The following is a 17,940-nucleotide window of genomic DNA, read 5'->3' as shown; positions in this document are numbered from 1 at the left end:
GGGTCGGTATTACAGCTTTCGTCAAGCCGGGCTGTGATTCTACCCTTTTTTTTCTTGCTTCCTGAAAATTTTGCTCAATGTGTAGCTGCTATTAATTAATTGTTAAAATGTATAAAAAGTGGTGATATGTTTGCATGGAACACGTCATTAAAGAAAATTTATTTTATTAAATAATAAAACAAAAGAAAAAAAAAAAAGAAGAAGAAGAAGAAGAAGAATCTCTCTCTGAGCCGCACCCAATTTTCTTGTCTGGAGTTTGTGGTGTTTGGGTTTTTTTTGTTTGTTTTCACCTTTCTCCCGATGTCATGGCTTTTGTTGGTTTCTTTTGAGTTGTAAGACGACAGGCGGGTTGCCGCAGCAATGTCGTCCGTGGTACCGGAGACCGAGGAAGGGACCGACGTCGCTGTGGTGGCCGCGTTGCGCGCGCTCTTGCAGCGCCTCGTCCCGGTGCTTTTAGACGAGGCTTCTAGGCCTAGCTCTCTCTCTTGTGGGCCGCTCGCGGTCGCCCTGGAATCTGGAGCATCCACCGAAGCTCTGAAGAAGTTTACGACTGAAGCGCAAGTCCGAACTCTGTTGCTAGAGCGTCTCACTGGGAAAGGTATGAGAAGGTGTTATGGGATTTCGCACACTTTCACCAAGCACATCAATGTCTTTATGAGTCCACCTGGGGTGGCGGTGAAGATGCAGGTGTTGTCCCTCAGATGGACCTAAAACTGGATGTACCGATCTGCTAGCGTTAGCTGATGGACGCTGAAGATCCCATGATGTCTTTCGCGAAGTTACCACCAAGACCCTGAACAAATCTCAAATTCGCTCCCAAATCTTCAGTCGAACGTCAGGCCTAGCCAGCCGATTCGTGAAAGACTTTATAAAAATAATTGTCCTTTTATAACTCCTTTTGTCTATATATGCAAGACATAGAACGTGAACTAAATAACGTTTCCCAGCCGATTCCACCAGGTGGGAATAATTAATGGTTGCCCTTAAATTAGTGGCAGTAGTAATAGTAGTCATGGATTTTGGAAGAACACAGGTGTTGTGAGAAGCCACCAACTTTATCAAAGAAACTTTTAATTTTTGTAAACAAAGTGAAGACCCAGGACACGGAACGGTTCTGGAGACAACAGAGCAAAAGGAACGCTCGAGAAAGGAAAGCGGGATGGGGAGGACAAACGAGAGAGATAAGATGAATACAGAAGCAAACTCTTAAGAGGACAAAACTGGAAATTTGGAATATGGGTTTAGGGGTGGGGGTGTTAATGTGGGTAAAAAAATTGTTTTGGATTGGGGATGATCTGAGATGTTGGTGAACAGCTTGTCTTGAAGAACAGGAAGGAAGAATGAGATGGAAGAGAATGTGGAAGTTTATTCCACAGGTGGGGAAAATAGAGGAAGAAATGAGTGGAGGTGAGCAGTGGTTCTAGATTTTGGGAGTTTCACTAGAAAGGGGCTACTGTTGGATACTGTGCTCCCTACAAATACCTGAGGGGGAGGAACAAAGCACAGAAAGAGCAGAGGATGCAAGCCTAGAAAGGAGGTGATGGAAGACAGAGAGACCACCGACCTCTGTGATGGGAAAGTGATTGACCCAGAGACTCAGCCTCATTGTGGAAGATTCCATTGATCTTGAAGGCCTTGTTTTTCCACAGCATCAAGCTGAGCAAGATGTGAAGCAGGGGAGTCAGCCTAAAGGTGAGATCAGTACTCCAAGTTGCGTATGAAGACCTTGCAGGTGGACATGAGTTCAGGAGCGTCAAGGAAGGACATTGTACGGCGGAGGTTGCTCAGTTGGTGACTGGCTGTGGAGACCAACTTGGAAATGTGGTTTGCCTCAGCATAATCATGGCTGATAGTGAGACCCAGGAGTTTGTGTGAGAGGAAGAGGGAGAATATGTTCTGCTCAATGACCGAACACACACACACACACACACACACACACACACACACACACACACACACACACACACACACACACACACACACACACACACACACACACACACACACACACACACACACTGACATTTATTAGTGTAGATATTATTCCAATCCATGTGTGTGTTGTTATTTGTGTACCTTTATTAGGTCATCTCTTTGAGCATGACCTAATAATATGGGTGTCGATGTCCTTCGATCCGTCCGTCCATTCACAATGAAGTTGAAGCGGGAGATCTGGTCATTAGTGATCCTGATAGAGGTCGATGAGGCGTACACGATGGTATGACTTTCAAGGTCACCGAAAGTCAAGGTCACGAGGCCTTTGAAGTTGCGAGAATGACGATTTTCAAATTCTATCTCCTCCGCCATTTCTCAAGCGATCTTGAATTTGATTGTAGCAAATGAATCTATGGGACAATATCTAAATTTTGGTCAGGCCGGATTTTCGATATTCGCTTTTGTTTTCGTGTCACGTGACTTCAAAGTTGGCAAAAAATGCGAAAATGACGATTTTCATGCGAAAATGACGATTTTCAAAATCTATCTCCTACATTTCTCAAGCGATGTTGAATTTGATTGTGGCATATAAATCTATCGGACAATATCTAAATTCTGTCAGGCCGGACTTTCAATATTCGCTTTCGTTTTCGCGTCACGTGACTTCAAAGTTTGCAAAAACTGCCCTACCTTCAGGAGGCTATATATTTTCTCGCAGAGATGACCGTCACTCCCGCATGGGGGTAGTTTTGAAATGTTTATTTCTATATTTGTTCAGTAATATCCATTGGCATTTATATTCGCAGTCCCCTCTTCCAACTTTCTTCATGAAATTAGCCTGACATTGTAAACAAACTTTTTTTCTACGTGAATTGAACCTAATTTTTCCAATTTTATCACCGATAGAATCCTCCTGGTTATTATTATTATTATTTTTATTATTATTTTTTGGTGTTTGTCGATCAAAAATGGAGATTGTCAAATTTGATTTGTGGATTGAATTACCAATAACTGTCTGTGCACGTTCTCGAGCCTTTCCATTGAACTTGCGAGATTGTCTTCTTGCCAAGTTTCAGTAACTGCCACAATGTGTTTTTGGCTTTCAACTTTACTCGTGTCGTGCAGATGACGTTGCCGAAGAAGAGGAAAAAGAGAGCATTTCTTACCATGTTAGCATTGATGTTCTCTACAAGGTCAAGTCCACCAGGTATCTACATTCTTCTGTTTTCTTTTAACTCGGCAGTACTGCTCTGATTATACAGTCGTGGCCAAAAATGTTGGCACCTTTGCACTTTCTTCAAATAATGCACCATTTCTTCCAGTAAATTGTTGAAATTAAAAAAATATTTTGGTGTCCACAAATGTATTTCTTTGGTTTACAGTGGAACAAAACAAGAAAAGCTGAAACAATTACTAAATCTTAGCTTGTTCCACACACAAATCTGAAAATGGCCTGGATAATATTATTGGCACCTTTTGGAAGTTGTTAGAAATAATTAGATTTCAAGCAGATGATTCTCCTTAACTTTGGAACTGAACTCACCCATGGTGAGTTGCAGGTGCCTGCAATATACAAAAAAGGAGTCATTCTGCTGTTTTGTGTTACTGTGTGTACTGCGATGAGCATGGAGAAAAGAAAGCAAACTGGAGAATTGGCTGAGGTCAGACACAAGATTGTAGCCAAGCATGGACAATCTCAAGGTGACAAGTCCATCGACAGAGACCTTGATGTCCTGTGTCCACCATACACAATGTTATCAGGAAGTTTGAGGCCCATGGCACTGTAGCCAACCTCCCTGGATGTGGCTGCAAGAGAAAACTTGATTGAAGATTGCAGCGAAGGATTCATCAAATGATGGAGAAAGCACCTCGATCAGCTGCCAAACAGATTCAAGCTGACCTTCAGACACAAGGTACAACAGTTTCAACTCCCACCATCCATCACCAACTCGATAAAAGGGGGTTCTATGGCAGTAGACCCAGGAGGACCCCACTGCTGAGACCGAGATATAAGAAAGCCCAGCTGTAGTTTTCCAAAACACACCTGAACAAACCAAAATCATTCTGGGAGAATGTCTGGTGGACAGATGAGACCAAATTTGAGCTCTTTGTAAAGCACATCATCTATGTTTACAAAAAAACAAAATGAAGCCTTCAAAGAAAAGAATACCTTCCCTACAGTCAAACATGGACGAGGTTCAGTGATGTTTTGGGGTTGCTGTTCTGCCTCTGGCACTGGGTGCCTTCAATGTGTGCACGGCATCATGAAATCAGGAGATTACCAAGGCATTTTGGAGCACAATGTTCAACCCAATGTCAGAAAGCTGGGTCTCCGTCGAAGGTCATGGGTCTTGCAGCAGCACAGTGACCACAAACGCACTTAAAAAAGCACCCACGAATGGTTCAAGACAAAACGCTGGACTGTTCTGAAGTGGCCAGGAATAAGTCCAGATCTAAATCCTATTGAACACCGGTGGGGAGATCTGAAAACACCAGTTGGGAGAAGGAACCCTTCAAATTTGGGAGAAATGAAGCAGCTTTCACCTGAAGAGTGCTTGGCCAAACTTCCAGTAGAGAGGTGTAGGAAGCTCATTCATAGCTATAGGAAGTGCTTGACTGTAGTTATTTTGTCCAAAGGTTGTGCCACCAAATATTAAGTTGAGGGTGTCAATAATTTTGTGAATGCCATTTTTTTTTTCTGATTTAAAATGATGTATTAAGTTCTGAATCTAAAACAAAGATTCTATAATGTTAACAGGGAAATAACGAATTGTTGAGACCAAATACTTTTGTCAATTTCAACTTGTTTTTCGAGAAAATTGTGAGTTTGAAAAAAAAGTGCAAGGGTGCCCATATTTTTGGCCACGACTGTACTTCATCCATATACAGGATGCATGGGTAAAAGAACAATGGCACTAAATAAGGCTAAGAGTGGACATAAAGTGATTGATACTATAAAATGACAGTTCTTGTTATTTACTAAAGTAGTTTGTTTTGTGTGCATTTATAAGGGTTGTTAATTTCCGATCATAAAAATCCAAATGACTTATCTCTGATAATTTGATGGATTTACCCAAAAGGATATCATTGGAATAACCCAAGCTTTTGCACAGTATTTTGGTTGGCTATGTCTAATCTCTTCATCTATACTTTTTGGTTACCAACATAATGTTCTTACCTTGTGCACGTGAAACTAAAAGTGGGGTTAAGCATTTGGTTCACAATGCCTGTCTGCCTGTCTGCCTGTCTGTCTGTCTGTCTGTCTGTCTCTACAGACATTAGTCTCTGATCGAGGAATTCGTTGATTTAAATTTCATTTTATATTGTTGCGAATTCGCGCCCGCCGGCGTGCGATCAGCTACGTGACTCGAATTGCGGCACGTCGCCCACCGGACAGACATTTCTGTCGTGACCCTCTCGGACTAACGCGGGAGCTAGTCACGGGTGGGCCTTTCGGCCCACCGCGATCGTGCCAATCGGCCACCCGCGTGGGATAGGGTTGTTCGCCAAATTCGACCTACCGAAGTACCCACGCGGATGGTAAACCGGGCGATCGCAGGTCGACTCCGGACACGGGCCGCTTAAGCGGTCCGTTCCGTACTATCGGGATAACCGAGCGGTGTTATCGTCGGCCTCGACGGTTCCGATTACTTATCGGGCGTATTAAGCCCACTACGAACCCTTTACGTGAAGCAAGATGGAGATTCAACAAAGGGAAGGACACAGCGAAACGGGGAACAAGTCACACAAGCACTTTATTCACACAGACACAGAGCACACATATACAGCCAAACAGTCAGAATGCACATATATCAATTTAAAACAACAACAACAATGCAGAGCTACGACCGAATACGCGAACACATGGCAACACTTAAAACAATACTACTTGACGGACGGCGCCACCCACAGACATTTACACAAAAAGCAAAGGAAAAGGAAAAAAGTCGCGACTTCCCTTTTCGTGGCCGGTGAGCCCCTCTCCCACGACCGTCAGCGTGGTCGTGCCTGGCCCCGACCTCTCTCGCGGCCAGCGAACCCTCTCCGGCACTCCTCGTCCGGACGCGCAGGTCCACCTCACAACGGGCGCTGCCGCGTCTCCCGTCCGTGCCTTCGTGACAGGGCCGCTCGCCAAGGCGCGGGCGCAGGACCTCTTCCCGAAGACCAACTGCCGACAAAAACCAACCAGACCACCAGCCAAGACGAAAAGGAAGAGGCGGAAGAGGAAGAGGCTCAAGAGGAAGCGCTGACGCGCCCGACCGTGTCCGTCTTTTATAGCTCGGGGCTCCGCCCTTCGCCCCGCCCCGTTCCCGGCTCCACCTTCCTTCGAGAGGGTTCCCGAAAGGGCGTTCCCTCACGCTTTCCCTCCACCCCGCTCCGTGCGGGGGCCGGGGGAGTCAGTTTTTGACTCTGGGCCAGAGAATTAGTCCCCCAAAAAGAGGCCCCTCCTTTACATGACCTCTGACCTTTGACCTGCATCGCCCTTCCTCCACTCCAAAGCGCGGGGAAGTCAGACGGGAGAAAGAGGCGGGAAAACCTGCGCATCCTCGCAGTTCTCTCCTTTGCGCCTTTGTTTGCTGTTCGGAAGCGGACGTAATGGCGAAGATATGGTGGCGGTGGCGTGGTTGGCGCTGTGATGGGGATGGCATGGTTGTTGAAATGTTGTGTGTTTGAAATATAAGATAGAAAAAGAAAAACGCCTAACTCGAAGGATCGCAGCCCGAATGGATCACATAAATTCCTTTTATACAGCGGGTTTGGGCTAACTGCACATGTACCTATGAAGATATCTCACCTGAGGGTCCTGAATAGTGGTTTGCGAATTTCCACAGCCGTAACAATATATACAGTGGGGAGAACAAGTATTTGATACACTGCCGATTTTTGCAGGTTTTCCCACTTACAAAGCACGTAGAGGTCTGTAATTTTTATCATAGGTACACTTCAACTCTGAAAGACAGAATCAAAACAAAAATCCTGAAAATCACATTGTATGATTTTAAAATAATTAATTTGCATTTTATTGCATAAAATAAGTATTTGATACATCAGAAAAACAGAACTTAATATTTGTGACAGAGATCAGACATTTCCTGTAGTTCTTAACCAGGTTTGCACAGACTGCAGCAGGGATTTTGGCCCACTCATCCATACAGATCTTCTCCAGATCCTTCAGGTTTCGGGGCTGTCGCTGGGCAACACAGACTTTCAGCTCCCTCCAAAGATTTTCCATTGAGTTCAGGTCTGGTGACTGGCTTGGCCACTCCAGGTCCTTGAGATTCTTCTTACGGAGCCACTCCTTAGTTGCCCTGGCTGTGTGTTTCGGGTCGTTGTCATGCTGGAAGACCCAGCCACACCCCATCTTCTATGCTCTTGTTGAGGGAAGGAGGTTGTTGGCCAAGATCTCGCGATACATGGCCCCATCCATCCTCCCCTCAATACGGTGCAGTCGTCCTGTCCCCTTTGCAGAAAAGCATCCCCAAAGAATGATGTTTCCACCTCCATGCTTCACAGTTGGGATGGTGTTCTTGGGGTTATACTCATCCTTCTTCATCCTCCAAACACGGCGAGTGGAGTTTAAACCAAAAAGCTCTATTTTGGTCTCATCAGACCACATGACCTTCTCCCATTCCTCCTCTGGATCATCCAGATGGTCATTGGCAAACTTCAGACGGGCCTGGACATGCGCTGGCTTGAGCAGAGGGACCTTGCGTGCGCTGCAGGATTTTAATCCATGACGGTGTAGTGTGTTACTTATGGTTTTCTTTGATACTGTGGTCCCAGCTCTTTTCAGGTCATTGACCAGGTCCTGCCATGTAGTTCTAGGCTGATCCCTCACCTTTCTCATGATCATTGGGGCTCCACGAGGTGAGATCTTGCATGGAGCCCCAGACCGAGGGAGATTGACTGTTATCTTGAACTTCTTCCATTTTCTAATAATTGCGCCAACAGTTGTTGCCTTCTCACCAAGCTGCTTGCCAATTGTCCTGTAGCCCATCCCAGCCTTGTGCAAGTCTGCAACTTTGTCCCTGATGTCCTTAGACATCTCTCTGGTCTTGCCAATTGTGGAGAGGTTGGAGTCCGATTGATTGAGTGTGGACAGCTGTCTTTTATGCAGATAACGAGTTCAAACAGGTGCAGTTAATACAGGCAATGAGTGGAGAATGGGAGGGCTTCGTAAAGACAAAACTAACAGGTCTGTGAGAGCCGGAATTATTACTGGTTGGTAGGTGATCAAATACTTATTTCATGCAATAAAATGCAAATTAATTATTTAAAAATCATACAATGTGATTTTCAGGATTTTTGTTTCAGATTCTGTCTTTCACAGTTGAAGTGTACCTATGATAAAAATTACAGACCTCTATGTGCTTTGTAAGTGGGAAAACCTGCAAAATCGGCAGTGTATCAAATACTTGTTCTCCCCAATATATATATATATATATATATATATATATATATATATATATATATATATATATATATATATATATATATATATATATATATATATATATACACACAGCTCTGAAAAAAAATAAATGAGACCACTCCAAAAAAAAATTAAACCGGCATCTCTAATCTCTACATGTATGGCAGCCATTCCATTCCAGTGTCTGTTGAAAGTTTTTTTTACTCAAGACTGCATTGTCAGAATTCTTCAGTTTATTTTTATTTATTTTTCTCATTTATCTTTTTCAGTATTCTCCTGATCAAGCGTGGTGCAGTTATTGATGTGGACAAGCCAATTTCTGGCCAGCTGCGTGTGATGACATTGAGTGAAGACTCGCCCTACGAGACTTTGCATGCTTACATCAGCAGTGCCATGGCACCCTTCTTCAAATCGTACATTCGGAACTCTGGCAAAGCTGACAGGTGATACCCCAATCAGAGATCCTCTTACACCTTTCCTCCCAATGTGTCGTCCGCTGTAGCCAACCAATTTACATATCGTTTTCTATGAGGCCATGTTTACTTTGGCCAACAACTTTTTCTATCTGGAGTTATTGGTCTGAATGGGAGGAGGGTGGTTGTGGTGCGGGTTGTGTCAACCCCCCACTCCCTGCATGAGATTATAAAGCAGAAGTGGTTTCACTTGCATGATTACGTGCAGTTGCTGTCGATCGATTCACATGACAGAGCTACCTGGTATATTATGTGCAGTTCTCTCTCAAGCAAATATCTAAGTGAAATTGTTTACAATTTAGCCATTTGAAAAAGAAGAAGTAGTCAAGCAAAACTGAGAAATGCAGCAAGCAGGTGTTATTTGCTTACTGACCAGCTGTTATCTATTAAATAACCATTCTCAATAAAGGCTTTTCAATTTGTGCAATTGGCTTCAGTAATTTGCATTCTGGAACTGAGCCATGGTCGCAATTAAAATAGCGGTTTTACCCTTTTGGAGCTCATCGGCTTTGGGTTAATTCTCTGTTTATCAAACAAAAACAGAAAAGAGTTCACTCAAAGTTTAGAAATATGTTGTGGGATTGGTGAACAGGTGATGGACAGCTATTTCACCCTATGGGGCTCAGGAACTTGGAGCTGGTTCTTTGCTGATGTGACCTTTGTTGACTATGATCCTCCACCTCTTTGTGTCACATGAGAAGTGTTTGCTGTGGTCTGTTGATGAGGGTGACAGGGTAATTTGTCATAAATTCTGTGTGGGTACAGTATATTTATAAGTTAAGGAAATTTAATCAATATGCAAGACAATGATGTGCATAATTACCCCATGCGTGCAAAGTGAAAAGTGGGGTTGAGCAATTGGTTCACTTTGTCTGTCTACATGTCGGTTTATGATAGTTCATTTGAATGTTATAATTTGAACACTGTAGAACACGAATCTGAATACGAATCGGTACACGAACATGCACTTTAGCAGTACTTTGGCACAATTTGGCAAATTGTACGGAATGTCATCCCGAGTGTAAAAATACAGAGCGGAGTAAAGTAATACTTTAAATCTGCCTGTCTGGTAGTGAAACAAAATTGAAAATCACTCCAAACAGGAAACTTACTGTTTTTACGGATGTCATAAAGGACACAAACGGGCACGAATAACTAATTTAACGTGTTAAATAAGGTGGCGTAAAAGATGGTACAGAGACATGACAATCAATAAACACCTCAAATTTATTCACTTCATCTGTGTAAAGCAAGTTTTACTTAGTGATTTGTACTAATATTCAACTATTTATTTGCAGAAACGAGTTCCTGGGTTGTGTATGACAATTAACTATACCTCAAATCCAGGGAGCACACAACCTTTGCGATTTTCAAAAAGGACAAATTGTTGGCAAATCAGAAGATGGAGTCAGCCAGCGTCAGATAGCTGAGAACCTTGGCATTCTGCTTTCTATGGTCAATCGGGTGATTGTGCAATTCACCAGTGAAGGCAAGGAATCCACAGCTTCCCATTCTGGTCGATCTGGGCCTTCAGAAAGGTGTCTTCGAGCTGTTAAGCGGTCCATTGATAAAACTCCCCGTTGCAAGGCAGCAGATGTTGCAGAGGAGGTCCAAGTTAGCTCAAGAACTGCCGTGCAGTACTTGCATCAACTGGGCTACTGCAGGAGAGCAGCATGGAGAAAACCTTTTCTTCAACCAGCCAACATTCAAAGTAGAAAGAAGTGGGCTGACGAGATGGCCAACAGATCCTTAAAGTTCTGGCAAACTGTCATTGTTTTTTTCAGATGAGTCCCAATTTGCTCAATTTTCTGACAGTGGACATGTATGGGTCTTATGCCATCAGCCGTAAGCTGTATCGTGCAGTTTCGTTCCACTCATCGGGGGGGGGGGGGGGGAGGGAGGTAGACAAAACCTTGATAATATATATTGTTGCGAATTCGCGCCCGCCGGCGTGCGAACGGCCACGTAACTTGAATTGCGGCACGTCGCCCACCGGACGGACAATTCGGTCGTGACCCTCTCGGAAAAACTCCGGGAGCTAGTCACGGGTGGGGGTTTAACCTCACCACAATCGTGCCAATTGCCCACCCGCACAGGATTGGGTTGCTCGCCAAATTCGATCTACCTAAGTACCTCCGCGAATGGTCGACCGGGCGATCGTACCACGCCACAGGCCGACTCCGGACACGAACCGCTTAAGCGGTCCGGTCCGTGCTACAGTGATAACCGAGCGGTGTTATCGTCGGCCTTGACGGTTCTGATTAATTACCAGGATGTTGCACCCACTACGAACCCCTTACGTGATGCAAGATGGAGGGTCAATAAAAAAGGAAAAGAGACGAAGCAGAGCGGGAACAGTTCAACCAGCAAGCATTTTATTCACACACACACAGACAAGCACGTATATACAGCCATACAGTCAAAAATGCACATATAACAGTTAAAACAGTCATGCAACAAAAGCAAATGCAGAGCTACAACAGACTACGACCGACACACGGCAACACTTACGTAGTTATACTTCACAGACGGCGCCAACACACACATTTATACAAAAAGCAAAGGAAGGAAAAGAAAGAAAGAAGTCGCGACTTCCCTTTTATGGCTGGTGAGTCCCTCTCCCGCGACCGTCAGCGTGGTCGCGCCTGGCCCCGACCTCTCTCGTGGCCGGCGAACCCTCTCCGGCACTCCCCGTCCGGACGCGCAGGTCCACCTCATAACGGGTGCTGCTGCGTCTCCCGTCAGTGCCTTTGTGACAGGGCCGCTCGCCAAGCCGCGGGCGCAGGACCTCTTCCCTCGAGAACCAGACTCTCGTACCAACTCGACCAACCTTCGACCAACTGAAGACCAGACCAGACCACCAGCCAAGACGAAAATAAGACGAAGAGGAAGAGGCGCCCTAGCGCCCCGCCCGTGTCCGTCCTTTATAGCACGGGGCTCCGCCCTTCGCCCCGCCCCGTTCTCGGCTCCACCTTCCTTCGAGAGGGTTCCCAAAAAGGGCATTCCCTCATGCTCTCCCTCCACCCCGCCCTGTGCGGGGGCCGGCGGAGTCAGTTTTTGGCTCTGGGCCAGGGAAATATTCACCCAAAATGAGACCCCTCCCTTACATGACCTCTGACCTTTGATCTGTATCGCCCCTCCTCCACTCCAAAGCGCGGGGAAGTCAAACGGGAGAAACAGGCGGGGAAACCTGCGCATCCTCGCAGTTCCCTCCTTGGCGCCTTTGTTTGCCGTTCGGAAGCGGACGTAGTGGCGAAGATGTGGTAGCGTAGTGGTGGAGGTGGCGTGGTTGTAGTGTGGTTGGCGCTGTGATGGGGATGGCTTGGTTGTTGAGATGCTGTTTGTTTGAAATAAAAGATAGAACAGAAAAATGGCTAACTGGAGGATCGCAGCCCGAATGGATCACATAAATTCCTTCAAGACAACGGGTTTGGGCTAACTACACATGTACCTATGGAGATATCTCACCTGAGGGCCCTTTATGGTGTATTGCGAATTTCCACAGCCGTAACAATATGATAGTATATATCCAAATACATACGTATCCAAAAGTTCTCCACTCAAATAGCTGCAGTTATTGTGTATTTTCATCTTGAAAATCGATGCATTCCCCACGTTCTCTCATTTGAATTTTCTCCACTCGGATCACGTGTGGGCCACGTGACGCCTCGACAGCCAATAGATCGGCTGACATCGTATGCAAATTACGTCAGACTGTCATGTGCCAGCTAAGTTGTCCAATATGGCAGCTTCCTGCAGGGAGGAAATCACCGGCAGCTGATCGGCGATTTTTTTTATTTATTTATTTTTTTTTTATGAATATGGCCAGTGAGGACGCTCCCCCTGTGTATTATTCACCAGGACAATGTAGCGAACGGAGAAGTCAAATGTTTTACGTCTGTAAGATGGGATAAATGGAGAGAAAGTGTCAAATGGCTCGTCTTAGACGGTCACGAACGACGTTTAGCCGAGAGTGCCGGCACGGGAGGACTAACTTCGATCATGGGCCGGTGTAGAAGATTTCAAGATACTCCCCTTTCAAATTACCTCCCGGTAATCTGAAATCGATTTCAAGTTACCCCCGGGGGTAGCTTGAAATTGATTTCATCCTTCCCCCTACGATTTCAGATTACCCCCCTCAAAACATTTATTTATGTATGTTTATTTACAAAAAATAGTAATTTAATTGATATTGAAAACTAATTAGGGAAAAACCATTGACCACATGACATCCTTGAAAGAGTTTGCAATGAATTTTGATTTTATTTTAATATTGTTATTAAGTGAAATCAGTATTTCTCATACAGTTGTAGTTTTTGCCACATTTTTATGAAATCCTTCGATATAGTTGATACAAATAGACATACTGGTATACCTTTTTAACCATTTTGTGTGAAGTGTGTGATAACCCGTTTGTGTGAAGCCTGGGCAGAAATCCCATAAGGGAAAATTTCGGAACTCGTTAGTTCTATGTCTGAAAGAGTAAAAGCGTTGAAATCTGCAAATGGCAAGTCTACAAAATACCAGTGTATGTATTAAAATGGATCAAATGTGCTTCAATTGTTAAATGAATAAATTCTTTAAAAATCATGGTGTCCATTTACTTGTCATGTATCTGTACATCAATGGTGGTAAACTTCAGTTTTTGTTTTTTTGCACAGCTTTAAAACCTTATTTAATTTCAATTGAATTATATTTTGAACATTACAGAACAAAAATTGCCAAAAACCTCCAGTTTAGCAGTACTTGGACAAAATATCATGCCGTCTTGACCAATCAAATTTGTCTTTGGTAGACCCTGCCCTTGTCCTTTGTTTTTTTTCTTTTCTTTTCCCTTGACTGTGTGAGGGAAGGTGTTCTTTGAATGCTCTAGTTTTACTGGGTTGAAAAAGAGTACACATGGCCCTCCCCATTTGTGAGTTTTGTTTCTTGAAAGCCTCGCGAATGCAGAATTTGAGAGTATGGATAACTTTTTATTTCTATTGGAAAAGAAGAGAATGAGGTTATTGGCCGGATTTAAATAGTAAATGATTTAAAATATAAAACGGCAGGACTTGCAGTATGCAGAATATGTTTTGATGATCTTGAGATTATGATGGTGGGGAAATCGGAAGGATAATAATTCATGTCCTTTGCGGACGCATTCGCACCTATAATGAGCCTGTCTCACAATTTCACTTTTTTGTTTGATGGAAAGAGGCAGAAGAAAGTGATGAGCTTACTCACCTTCCCCACTCATCTCATGTTTAGATGCCATGATTAGTCCTCCCCCCCCCCCCCCGGTCCCCAAAAAATGTTGAGTTTCCGGTAACATGCAGCTCAATGAATTAGGTAGGTTGGTAGGGATTTTTCATTTTTGGGGGGAAGGGGGGATGTGTTTAAATGGAAGCAGTTCAGTATTTCAGCTTCCACATCTTTCCAATCAGTATGTGTGTGTTGATAGTTGAAAAGATATAGAATCATTAACTTTAACACGTCCATCGTGAGATACCAAATTATGGGTAAAACCGTGTTGTGTACACAAGTCAGAGGATGAAATGACACCAATTTAGTATCTCTCAGGTTCCCGTTAAACATTGAAGCTTGTCTCAGCAGTGATAATGACAGCATATCATTAACATGGCTCATCAGGACATCTGAAAGAATTGAAGAACACCAATCTCCCATTCATCATCCCTTAAAACCTTCGATATTCAGATATTAGACCCTTTCCGTTTGACAAAAATCCAACATTACACACTTTGGGGGTATCCATGAAGTATATACTCTTCAAAATAAGAAACTTTAAACTCCTCCCCCCAACCCCCAACTAATGCACTTTAAATTTAATCTGCATAATCCAGCAACGTAGCAATAGTTATAAACCTCCCCCCCTCCCCCAGATACCCCTCCTCTTCTCCCCCTCCATACTTTCTCCCTCCTCTCTTTCCCCCTCCCTCCCTCTTCTCTCTCTCTCCCCTCCCTCCTCTCTTTCCCCTCACCTCTCTGCTTCCCCGACTCCCCCATTCTCTCCTCCCACCCCCTCCTACCCTGTATTCCTGTCAGCGAAGCGACAGGTGGTATTTGCGGTATAAAATAAAATGTGTATACTGTTTGCAGGGTATAAACAGGCCCCTCCCTCACCAAAGTACAGTTCCGTCTATTAAAAGCACACACGAAACTGAGATAATAAGATCTTGCAATTTTTCTGACTTTGAAACAAAACTGGCTTAAAATAATTTTCAGGAAATTCAGTTCTGTATTTTAAAATCCTAGTACGTGCCCGTATGTGCGTGGCCATACGTGCAAAAAAAAACAACAAAAAAAAAACAATCCGCGAACCAGAAACAACTACACAGGCCGTTCCTTCTCTCATAAACGACGACTGGATTGGGGCATTGTGTTTATCTATAAATGCGCATAAGAAATCGAGAAATTATTAGAATACATTGTCGTCACTATCCGGAAGTGGTGCGTGCCCGTACGGAATGTTCACATGCATTCCACGAATTATCACTTGCATTGAAGTAACTGCTGTGATTCTTACACACAGAGTTAATTAAAATCAAGTTTACCTCCGTCTTTGCTTGCCATGACATTCGCTGCCATTGACCATTGCCACTCCTACGCCACGGTAACTAAGGCACCTTTCCCCATCGTAACCGGCATTGCACGTGACGTCATCGTCCGCCGGCTGCGTGCCGGCCTACGCAGCAACGTGTCCTTTCATTGGTTGGTAAATAAATGTCCATAACTTGGGAAGCACTTGTCCGATTAATATCACACCTTGAAAAGGCACATCCACAGGACCCCAGCAATATACCTGGCAAGTTTCAATTAGATCAGACCAGTGGTTGTTGAGAAACAGCGGACACACACACACACACACACACACACACACACACACACACACACACACACACACACACACACACACACACACACACACACACACACACACACACACACACACACACACACACACACACACACACACACACACACACACTGCTGGAATTATAGAAAGATTAATTTACACTTTGTTTTCGATTTTAGATCTATGCTCACAATAAGCTTCTTCTTCCTCATTTACTTCACAACATACCTTTTTAGTTTTTTTTTGTGGTGGGAGCTGTTTTTCGCTTGACATAAGTATGTCAAATGCAGACCTCATGAGTCTGACATGTCTTTATTATTATTATTATCTTGCCAAAACGAAGTTTTTGCAAGATATGTTAGTCAGCTTGTATGTTTTTTGTTTGTTTGTCTGTAATCACATATCGATCACTCTGCAGAGCACAGTTATCATTGGAAATTTTTGTAACTTCGCATATCAGAGTCCTATAGAGGTCCCTTTCAGCGCATAAAATTTTCAAGGTCAAAGGTCAAGGTCACTTTGTCGCAAATCAGGGGAGTCGACGAAACCCTTATTTTTCGAGTAGTTTTGATCGGATTGTCTTCAAACTTCATGGGAATATAGTTCATGGTCTGGCGCTCAGCTGATGAATTTTTGGTGGCGATCGGCCTTGACCTTCATGGTTAGCGCTGGAGGTCAAAAGTTTTTGACCCCAAGGTCAAATTTTGAAATCTTAGATACCATATCAAGTAATACCTCGTATGAAAGCGCTTGATAAGTGCTTTCCAGATCTGTCAAAATTTTGACGCTATGACATCATCAAATGACGTCATGACAAAAAAAACGGATTTTTTTCATGGTTACTCTGTAGAACGATTCTCATCGGAATCTCTCGTAGGCAGATATTCTTCAAGGAGTCGCTCCTGGTGGATAGCAGCTCTGTTCACCTCAGTGTGACCTGAAAGAAGTCACACGTGGTCACCTTTTGGCGGGTGACATTGGTTTTTTATCTTGCCAAAACAAAGTTTTTGCAAGATATGTTAGTCAGCTTGTATGTTTTTTTTTTTTTGTTTTGTTTTTTTTTTGTTTGTTTTTCTGTAATCACGTATCGATCACTCTGCAGAGCACAGTTATCATTGGAAATTTTTGTAACTTCGCATATCAGAGTCCTATAGAGGTCCCTTTCAACGCATAAAATTTTCAAGGTCAAAGGTCAAGGTCACTTTGTCACAAATCAGGGGAGTCGACGAAACCCTTATTTTTTTGAGTAATTTTGATGGGATGGTCTTCAATCTTCATGTAAATATAGTTCATTGTCTGACGCTCAGCTGATTAATTTTTGGTGGCGATCGGCCTTGACCTTCATGGTTAGCGCTGGAGGTCGAAAGTTTTTGACATCTTAAGGCCCGGTCACACCTTGACGTTTTAGCCAACGTATGCCGATTTTTGATTTTTTTTCTAAAACGCTGGCACACGTTGAATACGTTATGGGTAAGTTTTGATAGCATTGAGAGCACGTTGAAAAACACTGCCATACGTCGTTGTACGTTGGCTTTAAACGTTGTACTTTTTGGTTGTCCTCAAATTCTTTCATGCTTGAAATTTCACGACGTATGCCGGCATATGACTCACACGTTCCGCTACGCTGGCCACAAGTTGTATGCACGGTCTGCGATCGTTGACAGACGTCAATACATGCTACTTGTAAGTTAATCATAAGTTGAAACACGCCGAGGTAATGTTTAGCGTACCCGAAACTTATTTCTAACCTATGATTAACGTGTTGTTGGCACGTTGCGCGATCGTTGCCACACATCGACAGACGTTACTTTTAAGTTACTCGTAGGCTGAAAGACGTCGGTATAATGGATCGTCCTTGCGTCAGCGTCCACGACATTGGCCAGGACACTTATTTGCAGCATTCTTCAAACTTTTCTTCGGCATGACGAGGATGTTCACACTTCGATGTCTAGCTTGGCTATGATTCCAATTGTCCATCGGCAGCGTCTATTTAAAATAGTCGAGTTTGAGCGTTTTAACACGTTCAGAAGAAACGCTTCAAATTTCCAAACCCCAGCGTCAAAAAACAAAGGCGAGTGACAGCAATTTAAATCGTTCATTGTAAACAATGAAAATAGCTGAGTGGTACCGTTTAAAAGTCGTTGAGTGTAAAAAAAAAAAAAAAAAAAAATCCAATTGTTGAGCACAAGCGTCTACTTTCAATAGTGGAGATGCAGCCATTTAAATGGTTGAGTGGAAGCCTA

General features: G+C 43.7%; 1 protein-coding gene across 1 annotated transcript in view; it reads left to right on the top strand.

The window, feature by feature from the left end:
• The first annotated feature begins 209 nt into the window (after nucleotides 1–209).
• The window catches only part of LOC147011879 (cytoplasmic dynein 1 heavy chain 1-like), a 61,004-nt gene continuing 43,273 nt past the window's right edge, over nucleotides 210–17,940 (top strand). The window contains exons 1-3 of the mRNA XM_085857347.1: nucleotides 210–598; nucleotides 3,061–3,142; nucleotides 8,638–8,811. Of these exons, the coding sequence (XP_085713473.1) occupies nucleotides 361–598; nucleotides 3,061–3,142; nucleotides 8,638–8,811 (494 nt within the window). The 5' untranslated portion in view covers nucleotides 210–360. The remainder of the gene's footprint in view (nucleotides 599–3,060; nucleotides 3,143–8,637; nucleotides 8,812–17,940) is intronic.

The sequence above is a fragment of the Eptatretus burgeri genome, chromosome 15 (assembly GCF_056783735.1).
Source record: "Eptatretus burgeri isolate ZD-2024b chromosome 15, Ebu_testis_v1, whole genome shotgun sequence".
Classification (NCBI taxonomy): domain Eukaryota; kingdom Metazoa; phylum Chordata; class Myxini; order Myxiniformes; family Myxinidae; genus Eptatretus; species Eptatretus burgeri.
The sequence above is the reverse complement of the archived record's forward strand: the minus strand, read 5'-3'. Positions and strand labels throughout refer to the sequence as shown.